Source organism: Varanus komodoensis, unplaced genomic scaffold (assembly GCF_004798865.1).
Source record: "Varanus komodoensis strain SLA01 unplaced genomic scaffold, ASM479886v1 scaffold6_4, whole genome shotgun sequence".
In the NCBI taxonomy this organism is placed as follows: Eukaryota; Metazoa; Chordata; class Lepidosauria; order Squamata; family Varanidae; genus Varanus; species Varanus komodoensis.
Genome location: NW_025336347.1, coordinates 19146491 through 19158848, shown reverse-complemented (window position 1 = coordinate 19158848; position 12358 = coordinate 19146491). Strand labels below are relative to the sequence as shown.

At 42.7% G+C, this 12358-nt stretch overlaps 1 protein-coding gene across 1 annotated transcript; it reads left to right on the top strand.

The window, feature by feature from the left end:
• Positions 1-212: 212 nt before the first annotated feature.
• Positions 213-10165, top strand: ARPC4 (actin related protein 2/3 complex subunit 4). Its single transcript, XM_044451878.1, has 6 exons — positions 213-300; positions 1212-1330; positions 6521-6632; positions 6715-6810; positions 7604-7774; positions 9264-10165. The coding sequence occupies exons 1-6, from the start codon at positions 298-300 to the stop codon at positions 9267-9269; spliced, it is 507 nt and encodes a 168-aa protein (XP_044307813.1). The 5' UTR covers positions 213-297; the 3' UTR covers positions 9270-10165.
• The last annotated feature ends 2193 nt before the right edge of the window (positions 10166-12358 follow it).

The window sequence follows — 12358 nt, the reverse complement described above, 5'->3', positions numbered from 1 at the left end:
ACGAAGGAAAGGAATGGTTAAGAAAGCGCGCCAGCCACGCGTGTGAGGATATTTAGATTTTTCAGACTGTTATATTAGTAATTTTGTCTCATTACCGCCACTTATATTCTAATAAATAGAAGGAAGTGAAAAGAATTTTGGCAACGGGGTTCTAGAATTCCCCCTCCAGACTTAGAACGTTTTTGAACGGGCCAGACATTCCGGAAGTATAGAACCTTTTTTAATCTTGGCGGGGTGACTTCCGCTTCCGTTTTCGGGGCTTGGAGTCGAGGTGTCGCCGCTACCGCCTTTGGAACCATGGTGAGTGAATGAGCGCGGGCTGCGCGGAATGAACGGCCCTTGGGCGAGGGGCGCCGGGGTGGCCCAAGAGGGGGCGCCGGCTGGGGTCGCTTTTCGGGGAGGGGACGGAGCAGTGGGGGTGTCACGGAGCCGGGGAGGTGAATTCGCCGAGCTCGCCCACCGAGAAGGGAGGATCTTAGGTCGGTGGAGGAGGAGGAAGGTGGCTGTCAGTGGGTGGTCGGTTGCCAGTGTGGGAGAGGGAGACGTCGTCAGGTTATTCTGGTGGGTATTAAGCGACGCGTGGTTTGGGTGCAGCCGGATCCTTGCAGTTGCCCCGTTCGGAAAGAGCCCCGTGCTCGACGCTTCGAGAAGCCGCCACTGGTGATTGCTAATTCTTCCGGAACTGTAGTTTTATTAGTCTACAGCAGAATGCTGCAGCATTTTAATGTTCTTAGTCTTTAAGGTGCTGCAAGACTCTGCGTGGTGGTTGGTGACACAGTGCTCTCATAGATTCACGTGGTAGAAAGGGTATGTGGTTATATTGATCTGCCTGCTCCCTGAGGTCATTGATAGCTTGTCCCTGGTGATTCCACATGAAATCTAACAGGGAAGAGCTTTTAATGCAACTGTTCCATTTCTATGAGACTCTGGAGGTCAAGTAGTCACCAGCACTGTACTAATTTTGGCGTTTCCTAAAAGCACTTTTATTTCAGGAAGTCTTCCTGCTCTAACTGGCCATGGTTTTATGTTATGATATTGCTGATATTATTTTTAACACATATTGTTTGTTCCTTTGTTCTCATTTGTTCCCATGGTGGACCATGAAGTGGTATATACGTTGTGTACATATACATAAAAAACATGGGCCGCATCTAAGCTGTGTCATTTGAGGAAGAGTTTACGATTCTGATATCTTGCCTCTTTCATTACAGACTGCCACCCTCCGCCCCTATCTCAATGCGGTACGTGCTACCCTGCAGGCTGCCCTGTGCTTGGAGAACTTCTCATCCCAAGTGGTGGAACGGCACAACAAGCCTGAGGTGGAAGTCAGGTGTGTACGGATTGAAGAATAATATGGCTATATAACTTCTACCTGGGGGACAGGAAAGTTTTCTTGTGGCTGCATCATTCTTTGGTTTTTCAGAGAGAGTTGAGTTGCACTAAACAGACGATAAAAAGTGTATTGTTAAAACAACGGTAATGAAGCTATGCTATGAAGGACAATTGATGGGAAAACCCTCAAATGATGTTGGAAAGACTTGTTGCAAAAGCAGAGGCAACAAGGGGTAGGATTAAAAAAGGGAATGGAATAAATATAACACAGGAAAGTAAGAAAATAGTAAGAGGAGTTATGTGAAGCTGAATGGTATGAAGGTTGTCATGAGGATCTGAAAGATGGAATGTCCTGATCATAATTAATTCCAAAGTGAAATAATCGTTGTTTGGGTAGGCTTCAGGTGGAGTGACATCTGTGCATTTTTTCTGCTTGATTTCTCATTGTCTAAAGTTTCACATAGCATTTGTTTTGGCACAACTGCTCTGTGTGGTTGTCACAGAAATTTTCACTTTTTAAGTTGTTCACGTTTTAATTAACTCTTCTGCTCTTTGGATTTCTCCTTTATTGCCTTTGGAACCAATACCTACCATTGGATTCTCAATTTTTTTCTTTTCTTTACACATTACTTTAGAAGGGGACATTGACAAGTATTTACAGGATGATGCATGATGTGAAGAAATTGGACATGGAGAATCTTTTTTGCATCTCCCATGATATTAAATAGTAGGATGGCCAGTTGACAATGACTGGCAGTAGATTCTGAAGAAACAGATGGGAGCACTTATTTATTAATGTAAAACATTTTTATACCATTCTTTTAGCTGAAAAACTCTTAGGAAGGTTTACATCACGTTAAAGCACGTTAAAGCATAAAATATCAGCACAAAAGATGAACAATAACAATCCCAAAATCATAACTAGTAAAATGATATACAGCTCGATAACAGTAAAACCAGGTATAAAACCAACCAATGAACATATAATAATAACAAAAATTAAAACACTTCACATAATGTATAATCTATGAACTGTCAAAATGTATGTTGGTGGCTGTTAGTTTAGAAGACAATAAAGAGGGAATTAGATTCAGGGAGGATAGCTCTGTCTTTGGTTATTAGCAAGGGAAGAACTTTAATGCTTGGTGGTGATACACCAATGAGCATAGCTGAAGCTAATAATGATTCCTTTATGTCCTGCTGTGAGCTTCCCAGAAGCATCTAGTTGGTCTGCAAAATAGTTGGTCCTTGGATTCAAACAAGGAATACATGAAACAAAATTCCACGATTCTGGAATCTCATTGTTTCTCTATCTGATGTAGGGTGAGTTACTAAACTATTTGGCTACAATGTGCTATGCTTGCCTGAGATATATGGACAACCTCGGTACAGATAGTCCCTGCATTACAAATGTCCGAGTTATGAACAACCTATAGTTACGAATGCATGGACTTCCATCCTATATGAATATCTTCAGAGAAAAGCTGTGAATATCTCTAGGGAATTATGCAACATGTCATCAGTGGCTGCATAGTTCCCTAGAGATACAGTAATCACAGCTTTTTGTTCCAGGCATTGGCATGAGTGTACCTAAGCCAGGGTATTCTGGGGCACAGGAAAGGCCTCAAGGATGAAACTGAACCACAGCAAAGCAGTTTCTGGGAAAGCAGGAGCAGAGGTGTCTGGATGACTTCTCTCTCTTCTGTTGTTGTTTTCATTACTTCCTAATCCGTTAGGTAATATTTTAGGTTTGGTTTTAATAGGAACTTTGGCATTTTATTATTGTTGTAAGTTATTGTAAATTAGCAGAGCAACTCAGAAGTATAGTCAGATCAAACGAAAAAACATACAGTACTTTAAAATGCTCAGAATGTTCCGTATTCATGATCTTGTTATAATCTATACAAGAATGATAATGACCTAATTTAACTCTCTAAGCCACTGATTTAAAAGCACATTCTAAACTGTTTTAAGAACTGTTTGTTTGTTTTTTATAATACTGCCTACCTAAACACAAAAATAAAGATTTTCTCTCTCTCTCACCTGTAGTTACTTTATTATTATTGTATTATTATCATTATTACAATGCTGTGTGTATATATAAGATGTCTTAGTGAATATGGAAGTGTTTCTTAAATGTTAAGACAAACATGATCCAACTTACATACAATTCAACTTGAGGATGTAAAATACATGCACAAATATGTTAAGCAGAAGATTTTTGTTTAATCAGTCCAGTAAATGCAGGAAAGAGCAACCACAAGGATCAAGGAGTTAGAAAAACTGTTCTATGAGAAAAGGTTATAATGTTTGGGACTCGTTAGTTTTGTGGGGCAGGGAGGAACCAAAAGAGAGGTGATAAAATTATACGCAGTGTACAGAAGTGCTTGGGGAGAAAGTTTTCTCCTTATCTCATAATTCTAGAACTCAGCCTTATCCAGTTAATTTGACTGGTGGGAGATTGAGGGCAATAAAAACAAATTCTTCACACAGTTAAACTATGGAATTTGCTTCCACAAGATAGCCACCAATCTGGTTGGCTACTATAGAACCACAATGTGCTGTTCTTAAACTGACACTAATAGATTCATATAGGAAAGAGTTACTATGTGATTCTGGGACAATCTTCTTTCCACCTTTGTTGTTATAACTGAAGTGACCAGTGTTGCATTTCCTGTATGACAGGCAACTTGGTTCACAGCTTGGCTTTCAATTTTCTCTTGATAATATCCTCTGGATCTTAAGGAAGGCTAGATAGTTATCTATGCCCCTCCCTGCACCATTATTTGCAGAATCTCTTTTTTAAACTCTTCAAGGTACATTAAATTCCCTTGTAGTTGCTTGTAATCAGGGGTTGCTTCTAGTCCTTTGAGGGTTGATTCCTCTTGCCTGCTTTCTGTGAAGTTTCATTATTGATGTTTCAAAGCAGAAAGCATATTTCTGATGAAATAGCCGGAGATCTACTTTTTTGAGCTTCTGGAGCTTTTTGTAAGTTCAACTTGCTTCCAGACTACTTATCAGAATGCTAAACTGCAGCAGCTTTATAGTCCCACTCCAAGGGAAATCCCTGCTATGCCCTTTCCTCAAGCATATATGAAGACTTGAATGCAGTGGCTTTTTAAAAAGCGCACATTCTGAAACAATATTTATGGTTCTTCCAAAAACTTGTTTTTTCTTTATTCAAAATGCATCTCCATATATTCCAGACATAGAAATTAAAAATAGTTGAAATAATGGGAGGCAATTTAGAATGTGATCAGATTGTACTTAATTTATATGTTTTGCACTACAGCAGAATTTTATGCGTTGAAAGTTTTTGTAGGCTTTGATATTAAGGTTCTCCTGTGCTTCCTGCTTCACAAGGTAAACAGGCTAGCTGGCAAATGGAAAACTTGTTCAGACTCTATTTTCTCCATCTCTAGTAGAAACTGTTTACATAACAACTAGAAACCATCATTTTTTTCTTAAATGAAAGCTTCTTGAGCATTATATTTTTGGTTTCTTGCTCTATTTAAAGCTATTAGCTAGTCTCTGAAAATCTGCATAACTGATTCATGGATAAATGCAGTGCATGGATGCATTGGTTTACATTTCTATATGATCTCACACAAAGACAGAACTTGCAGGAAATGGATGTTTAACCCTGTGTGGAACCAAAAAGGGAAACCACAAAGCTTGAAGTAGCAAGAGTATGTTGCACATAGTATCCTACTTGAGATCATGTTTGTACCATGCTTAGAGAAATATTAATGCAGGGTCTCAGTTGTGAAGCAAATTGCTAAGCTCTCAGTGCAGATATGACTAATGCACTGTGATTCATAGGGTGGATTAGCTGGCCTGCAGTGTACACTGGTGAGATCTAAGATCTTGTTCCTGTCCTGCTTGCAACAGCTGCACGGAATGCCAGTGTTCTATGGATAGGGTCCTGTGGTGGGCTGTGCTGAGCCCAAAGCCACGCAGTAGCTGTACCAGGTAAACATTTAAATATGGTGTCCCCAGCCCAGTGCTCCAGTCTATTGGACCCGATTGGGGCACTCTGAATTTTATGGTGCGTTGTGCTTTCCTTTTTCAAATACAAAGACTGAGGTTAGTTAATGATTCTTTTTTCCCCAACTGCTGTTTAAGACATCCAGTAACCTTTGTGGGAGTGAGCAGTGCAGCTATAATATGCAAATAGAAGCTCTTGCAGGTCTGGCTAGTGCTAAAAACCACATGGCTGAAACTGCCAAATTAGACCTCTTCAGTCTTCTGACTAGTTGCAGGGGCAGCCAGATTTTAGAGCTGTCTGACCTCTAGCTGTGGAGTTCTTTACATCTTTACATCTAGGAGGAGGAAGATAGTATTAGACTGAGGGGTATGAATTAAACATTATGGACAGGCAACTTCTGACATGGCACTTTGTGCAGAAATATTATTTACTAGTTCTGGTTCTGTTCACAAGAACATACTATATTCTTCTGGTCAGGTAATTAAATTACTCTGTGGTACATCACCTCCTTTGGGCAGGGATCGGCACTGAACAAGGCTTAGGTTGCATCCTACACATTGTCAGCCTTTTCCTAGAACAACTATATATATAATAGCTGAGTTGCAGTTGGTAGTTGCAGGGATAGTGGGAAGAGATTAGAAGTCAGCTTCTCTACCTCTAGCAGGCAAAGTAGTAGCTTTGAAAAGTTCCCCCTTCACAAAGGACGGTTAGAAAGCAGAAATGGTTTTGCATGGATAGGGAGAATTTTCCCTTTTCTCATAGTATTAGGACCTAGGCTCATGTAGTGAAGTTGAGTGGTGGCAGATTCAGAAAGAGCAGAGCTCCCTTCTGGAAGATGATAATTATGGCTGTCAGTGGCAACTAGTCATTATGGCTTTGTGCCACCTCCGGTATCAAAGGCATCATTTGAGCACCATTTGCTGGGAAACGTGAGCAGGAGAGCAGTGTTTCATTCGTGTCCAGTTTCTGAGCTTCCCAGAGGCATCCATCCACTTTGGGGCAGAATGCTGGATTAGGTAGGCCTTTGGACTGATCCAGCCCAGGCATTCAGAAACTGTGTTCTTAACCGTGAGGAGTTTACTTGCAGTCAAAAAAGGTTCAGTTGACTGTGCTACATTAGAATTTATCCAAAGGAAAAACCAAATATGCCCCTCTGTATTTCCTGGATCTCCGTACGAGTCTTTCTCTCTGGATTTGCAGAAGCAGCAAGGAGCTCCTGTTGCAGCCAGTGATTATCAGCAGAAATGAGAAAGAGAAGGTCTTAATTGAAGGGTCCATCAACTCTGTACGAGTTAGCATTGCTGTGAAACAGGTAAGCCAAGCATTGGAGAGGGGAGTGGTCAGTGCACCTGTGTCAAGAGAAATGCTGATGGATGTCCTTATCTCCTCTGCAGGCTGATGAGATTGAGAAGATCCTGTGTCATAAATTTATGCGTTTCATGATGATGAGAGCAGAGAACTTCTTCATTTTACGTCGGAAACCAGTTGAGGTGAATTGTTGGAATGGTGCAGGATGCTGCTGCTCCTGCCTTTCAGAGAAAAATGCCAATCTCTTACACAGATACTTCGTTCAGTAGGCACAGTGGCACTGAGGTGGGGGATATGCCACACCCACATAATGTTACAGACGCGTTCACTGTGGAGAGAAGACTGCTTTGAGTCTTGCATCTGTAGGGAAAGTTTGATTAGCAGTAATGACATCCTCCTAAGCTAGTATTAGCAGTCAGTAGCACTAGCTAGCAGTGAGCTCGCTGTATAATTGGACTGGTGCAGCTCAAATATGCCGCTTCAGTGCTTTCAGCATGTTCTTAAAGCTTGGTGAGTTTGAATAGAATCCTACTGACTGGGTTGGTGGAAATGCTAATGCCTTGATTTTTGTGTTTGCTCCCGGAGTGAGAGAGTGTGTGTGTGTTTGCTCTTGCATACTCAAAGGAATGTAAGATGGCTGTCCCCGTGATGGTGGTGGTGCAATAACAGCAGCTAAGTGCTGAGCACAACCAACAGGGAACCAATGTTCTCATGTTTACTTTTCAATAATTAGCTTCAAATAATAATATGCGAAACACCTTAGCCCTCCCTCCCTCCCTCCCTCCCTCCCTCATGTGTGTATCTGCAGATAAAATATCTCTTTTGGAAGGAAAAAGCCCCATTCTGCTAGGTGTTTGCCAAAGAGCGATGCAATTAATTTTCTGCCTGTGCTGAGTAGGTGACGAAGTGAGTAGGAGGAATAATGAGTGTGTCTTGCCTTGACAGATGCTAATTATTTGCTGTCTTTTGTCCCAGGGCTATGACATCAGCTTCCTGATCACAAACTTTCATACAGAGCAGATGTACAAGCACAAGCTGGTGGACTTTGTCATCCATTTCATGGAAGAAATTGACAAGGAGATCAGCGAGATGAAGCTGTCGGTCAATGCCAGGGCTCGCATTGTGGCGGAGGAGTTCCTCAAGAACGTAAGGGTCTCGGCATTTCAGAAATGATGCACAGATGGTGTGCTGGAATTCAGTGCATTGTGGGAGGTTGTTTGGCAAGTCTTCAGATGACTAGCCTCCTGTGTGGAAGGGGGAAATGTAATGTGGGAGTGAGACTGGAATAAAGATGGCCTTCATGCAAAGTCAGCATTACTCAGAGATGAAATGAAGAAGTGCGTTCCAGACTTTCTTTGCTCTTTTTTGGGACCAACAAATGTCTTTGTAATATTGTCTGTGAGCACAATGGAAGCTCACCGTGCAAACTTATGCGAGTAAGAAAAGATTGCTTGCATGTAGCTGTGCTTTCTCAGGTGGTCATCTGGGTACTCCTCTGTATGGCAGACCTGCACAGAGCCTCATTCAAAGAGTTCTAGGGTGACTTTTTTGTTGGGGAGCCGTCCCCCAACTCACCCAAGTGTAAACTGAAAAAGATGGGGCTCCTGCTCTTCCAGCACAGCTCCCATGCAGCTGCAGCTAAAGGGTAAAGAGCAAGTACAGAAGGTGGGTGTGCTGACCCTGATGTGGGGAGGAGGTTGGGTTGTGTGAGAAAACGCATGACCACTTGAAGAACTGCAGTTACAGGTAAGCAGACTCCTCTTCTTCATAGTCTCTCTGACTCGTACCTGTGGCTGGCTGGAAAGCTAACTTAATGGAGGCAGAGCAGGTGCAGAGGTAAGCCACAATGGCAGAACAGCTTGACTGGCATCCAGCCTGGCCCACACACCCAATCTGTGCTGTAGAAACCTGGGATGCCTGGGGCCAGGTGTCTGCTCGACACCATTTCAGCAGGGAGACCCTGCCGCGGAGGAAGGCAGCTGAAGAAGCCATTGCCCTGTTGGAATATTTATGGGCAGTATGGGCAGGCACAGCAGCTTGTAAAACAGCATCTTTACCGTGGTCATCCGCTTGAAGGGTCTCTTCGAGGAGACAGCTGAACACAAGCCATCATAACCCGTGAACAATCCCTGTGACTTTCGCAGAGATGCAAGGTGTCCGAGATAAAAGGCAATGTCACAGCAGACATCAAACTAGTGAAGGGAGACTTCAAGGGGTGATACAGATTTATGGGAAAAGATTGATAAAATATCTGGGTTAAGAAGCATTGTGACCATCTTGAGGAGGAACGCCAGTTTGTTCCTAAGGGAAGGATGTGTGGCCTTTAAAGCTCAAGGAATGCAATAAAAATCATCTTTGCTTGTAAGCAGTCAGAGGGAATATGGCTTCAGTAGCTCAGATGTCTTGGTCAGCCCACTGGGGAATAATATGCATGTTTAAACTTGTAAAAGCTTGTAAGACTTATATCTTAAAATGCATAGAATTGTACCCTGGGCTGCAAAGTGTGTGTGTGTGAGAAAGAGAGAAGGTTGCTGAAGCATGCCTGTGAGAAGTTTTAGTGTATTGATTTGGAGTAATGCATCTTCGTATTAATTAGTATCTTGTTCTCTTTCTCTCTTTCTTTTTCCTTTCACAGTTCTAGACCAAGGGCTGGAACCCACAGCTTTGCTTTCTCATTCTCTCTGCATAGCTACTGTGCTGTGGCTACAGAGAGGGTCATAGAGCGGGAGTGAGATGAGAAGCAGCCAGACCTGCGGGGGCTGTCCCTGCTAATGTATACCATGCTCGCCAGTGTGCCCAGGGGAGGGGAGGGTGCTTTTTAATATTTTTGGAAAAAAACTGTGCGTGTTTAAGACTGTGTTGACTTGATATCCTTTTTTTTAAAATGACTGATCACTTGCTGTAATTCGTCTACTTGAGTCTTCTAGTGGCCAAGGCCTTGTGGGGAAGTTTTGGGGGTGGGGGAAAGAGATTTGGTTGCTCCAGCAGCCCTCATCAAGGATTTGCTGCAGGAGTTTCAGGTCAGTGTTGTGCATGCAAAAATAGCCTCTTCGTTGCTGACAAAATGCTGCCTTTCTCTCTAATATGGGAATCCAGCAAATGAGGCCTGAAGTATATGTGTCTTTGACTGAATCAGCAGCCAGCCCTTGAGCTCTGCCACTCTGGGCTGTCCATATGGTGACTGTCTTGATCTACCTTCTTGGCAGTGTGTTGGAGCCATGATTTTGCAGACAAGCTGGCTGCTGGAGATGGCAGTGCCCTGTGCCAAGTCAGCCCAGTCTTTGGAGAGATTGCGCTCTCCAGCCCACCTCTCCCCCCACACTCCCAAAAGGGATCAATGCATTCTGAGCACAGTCCTGCCTCCTGCTCCTGTTCCCTTCCCCACCTGTGCCAGAGGGAGCTGTGATGGGAGGGCCAGGCCATGTATCAGAATGGGACGGAGCTGGAATCTGTAACTCTTGGTTCTTTTTGCTATGGCACTTGCTGTAATTTTCTTATTCTTCCCTGTTATTAAAGCCTTTTTTCCTTGCCTCCTGACCTAAGGGTGCTTGCATGGTTTCTCTGTTGTGTGCTATGTTCTACCTGTTCCATCTTGCTTTATTGTCTGGCCTGGGAAATGCTTTGAATTTCTTGTTGTGTCCCAGCAGCCTGTGTTTGCCACAAAGGAATTTTGCATAGCAATTGGTACCTTGTTGCTTACTGTTTCTACATCTTTGTGGAAAACAGGCAACATTCACTTGAGCAATTGCACTTGACTGTGCTCTATTAAGTAGTAGTCATGCCTGTGATAGTTACAGAAACATGTCCTGTATCCCACCTCCATGCTTCCTACAAAGAACAACATGTTCCATGAAGCTGAGGAAATTCTAGTGTTCTCTGCTGCTTTCACGTGAACAATTAGGCCTCCCTGTTGTGAAGAGGTTTCTCAAAGGGCAGAATTTGTTACTGAAGCTCACATATTGAAATTGTTTGGAAATAGGCTGCATTAATCAAATTTAATGGTTTTGTTTCCACCTTTTCCCCAAAGAAATCAAGACAGTGTACATGTGTTGAAAATGTAAGAAGATGAGGTAACTGTTTGCATAATACAACATTAGTTGTTTTCTTAATACCAAACTTACATCAATTAAGTCCTGTGCTTAAAGCTGACTCTTCCGTGGGTGAAACTTACGCATCAGAGTGTTAATGCCTCCTTGAATGGCAAAGAATCAGTCTTCTCATTATCTTTTGAAGAAAGGCATGTATGGATAACGCAATCCCATTTTTGCTTTTTCCCCCAAGCAAGGCCTCTTGTCTAAAGCACAGCTTGCCCATTCTTCAAGACAAATTCTTTCTTAAGCAGAAGTAGTTTTGCTAGTTCCTCAAATGCATCATTTCTAGTAGTGGGTGAGAGACTATTCAGCTGTAATCTATACATGAATGTGAAAGCTGTTTCATGCAACCTGACTTATTGGTAGAAAAAGAAATCCCCAGGTTCTGCTTCATATGCATACAATTCCTTCATTGTGATGAGGGAGGGAGAAAGATAAAATAATTCTGGAGCCAAGCAGTGAGAGATGCAGAATCTGCCCACTGATGCAATGAGCTATATGGTAAAATGGGGACCAGCTGCCTACAACAATCACAACCTTCACAACCATACAAATATGCTAAGCAGTGACACAAGACCATTGAAGAAAGCATGATTGTGTGAGTGCAGTATAACTGCAGCTCCTGTATGGGAGGGCCAGATTCTGGTTTCACTGGGATGGAGACCTAAATAAATACATAGGATGCTAAATCTTGTGGCATTGTCAAGAGAAGGAAACATGGGTTGTCATTCTCTTGAACTGTGTTTAGTATCTAGTGGTTTTATATAAGCTTCATGCCTCTGACAATTTCAGTGTAATTCATGATACCACTGAGAGAAATCACCCTGAGAAAGTCCCAATTCATCTAGCTGGGGCTAGAACCAGTGCTTGCTTCTGGTGCAGTTGGTCCCATTCTATGTACGGTCCAAAAGTTTGGCAATATGCACTTCCTGCATAATGTGTTTGGATAAGGCTAATAACAAAATGAAGGCATTACCACATCTTTTGGCATAAATACGGCTGGCATCTTTTTGCCCATCTCGGCCATGGATGGATGGTTGGAAGTGAAGGTGCTGGGAGAATGGAAGCCTAGCATGTGAAATGGTTCTGATATTCTTTGATGTCACAGGTGAACATTCTCTGCAAATTCTGTGCTGTTGGCTCCACAATGCCATTCACCCTTGCTTTCAAGGTAGGCCTCAATGTTAGAGGGTAAGTTTGGTTCTGAAGAAGAAGCCCTCTTGCTGGATCCCACCTGGGCTTACAGTGCAAAGTAGGTTTGGGGCAAAGTTAATGCTTGAATCTGGCTATCCTGACCACACTTCAGGCATGAGGGTGAGCACAAGAAGGAAATGATCTATTGGAGACAGTAGGGAAACAGTATGATGAGCTACATCTAAGGTAAATGAGGGTTGCTGCATCCCTTTTATTCTTTAAAAATGCATGCCACATTTTTGATGTAAAAATATCACTTGGAGTCACAACCTTTAGAAATCACAATTTAAAAAGCTAAAGAAGTAGTTGGCATATCTGTCTCATACTACAAAAGCCTGTGGAGTAAAATCTCCATCTGCCCCCACCCAAAAAAGGGATCCACACACACTTCACAGGGCAGGGAGTTGCGGGAGCCTCTTGTCCCATTCAGATAGGCTTCATTCTG

What these genes read in the sequence shown, in the direction of transcription:
- ARPC4 (XM_044451878.1), top strand. An exon ending in AAGCCTGAGGTGGAAGTCAG is followed by an intron (nt 1,331 to 6,520) that starts GTGTGTACGGAT and finishes CTGGATTTGCAG; the next exon opens with AAGCAGCAAGGAGCTCCTGT. An exon ending in TACGTCGGAAACCAGTTGAG is followed by an intron (nt 6,811 to 7,603) that starts GTGAATTGTTGG and finishes CTTTTGTCCCAG; the next exon opens with GGCTATGACATCAGCTTCCT.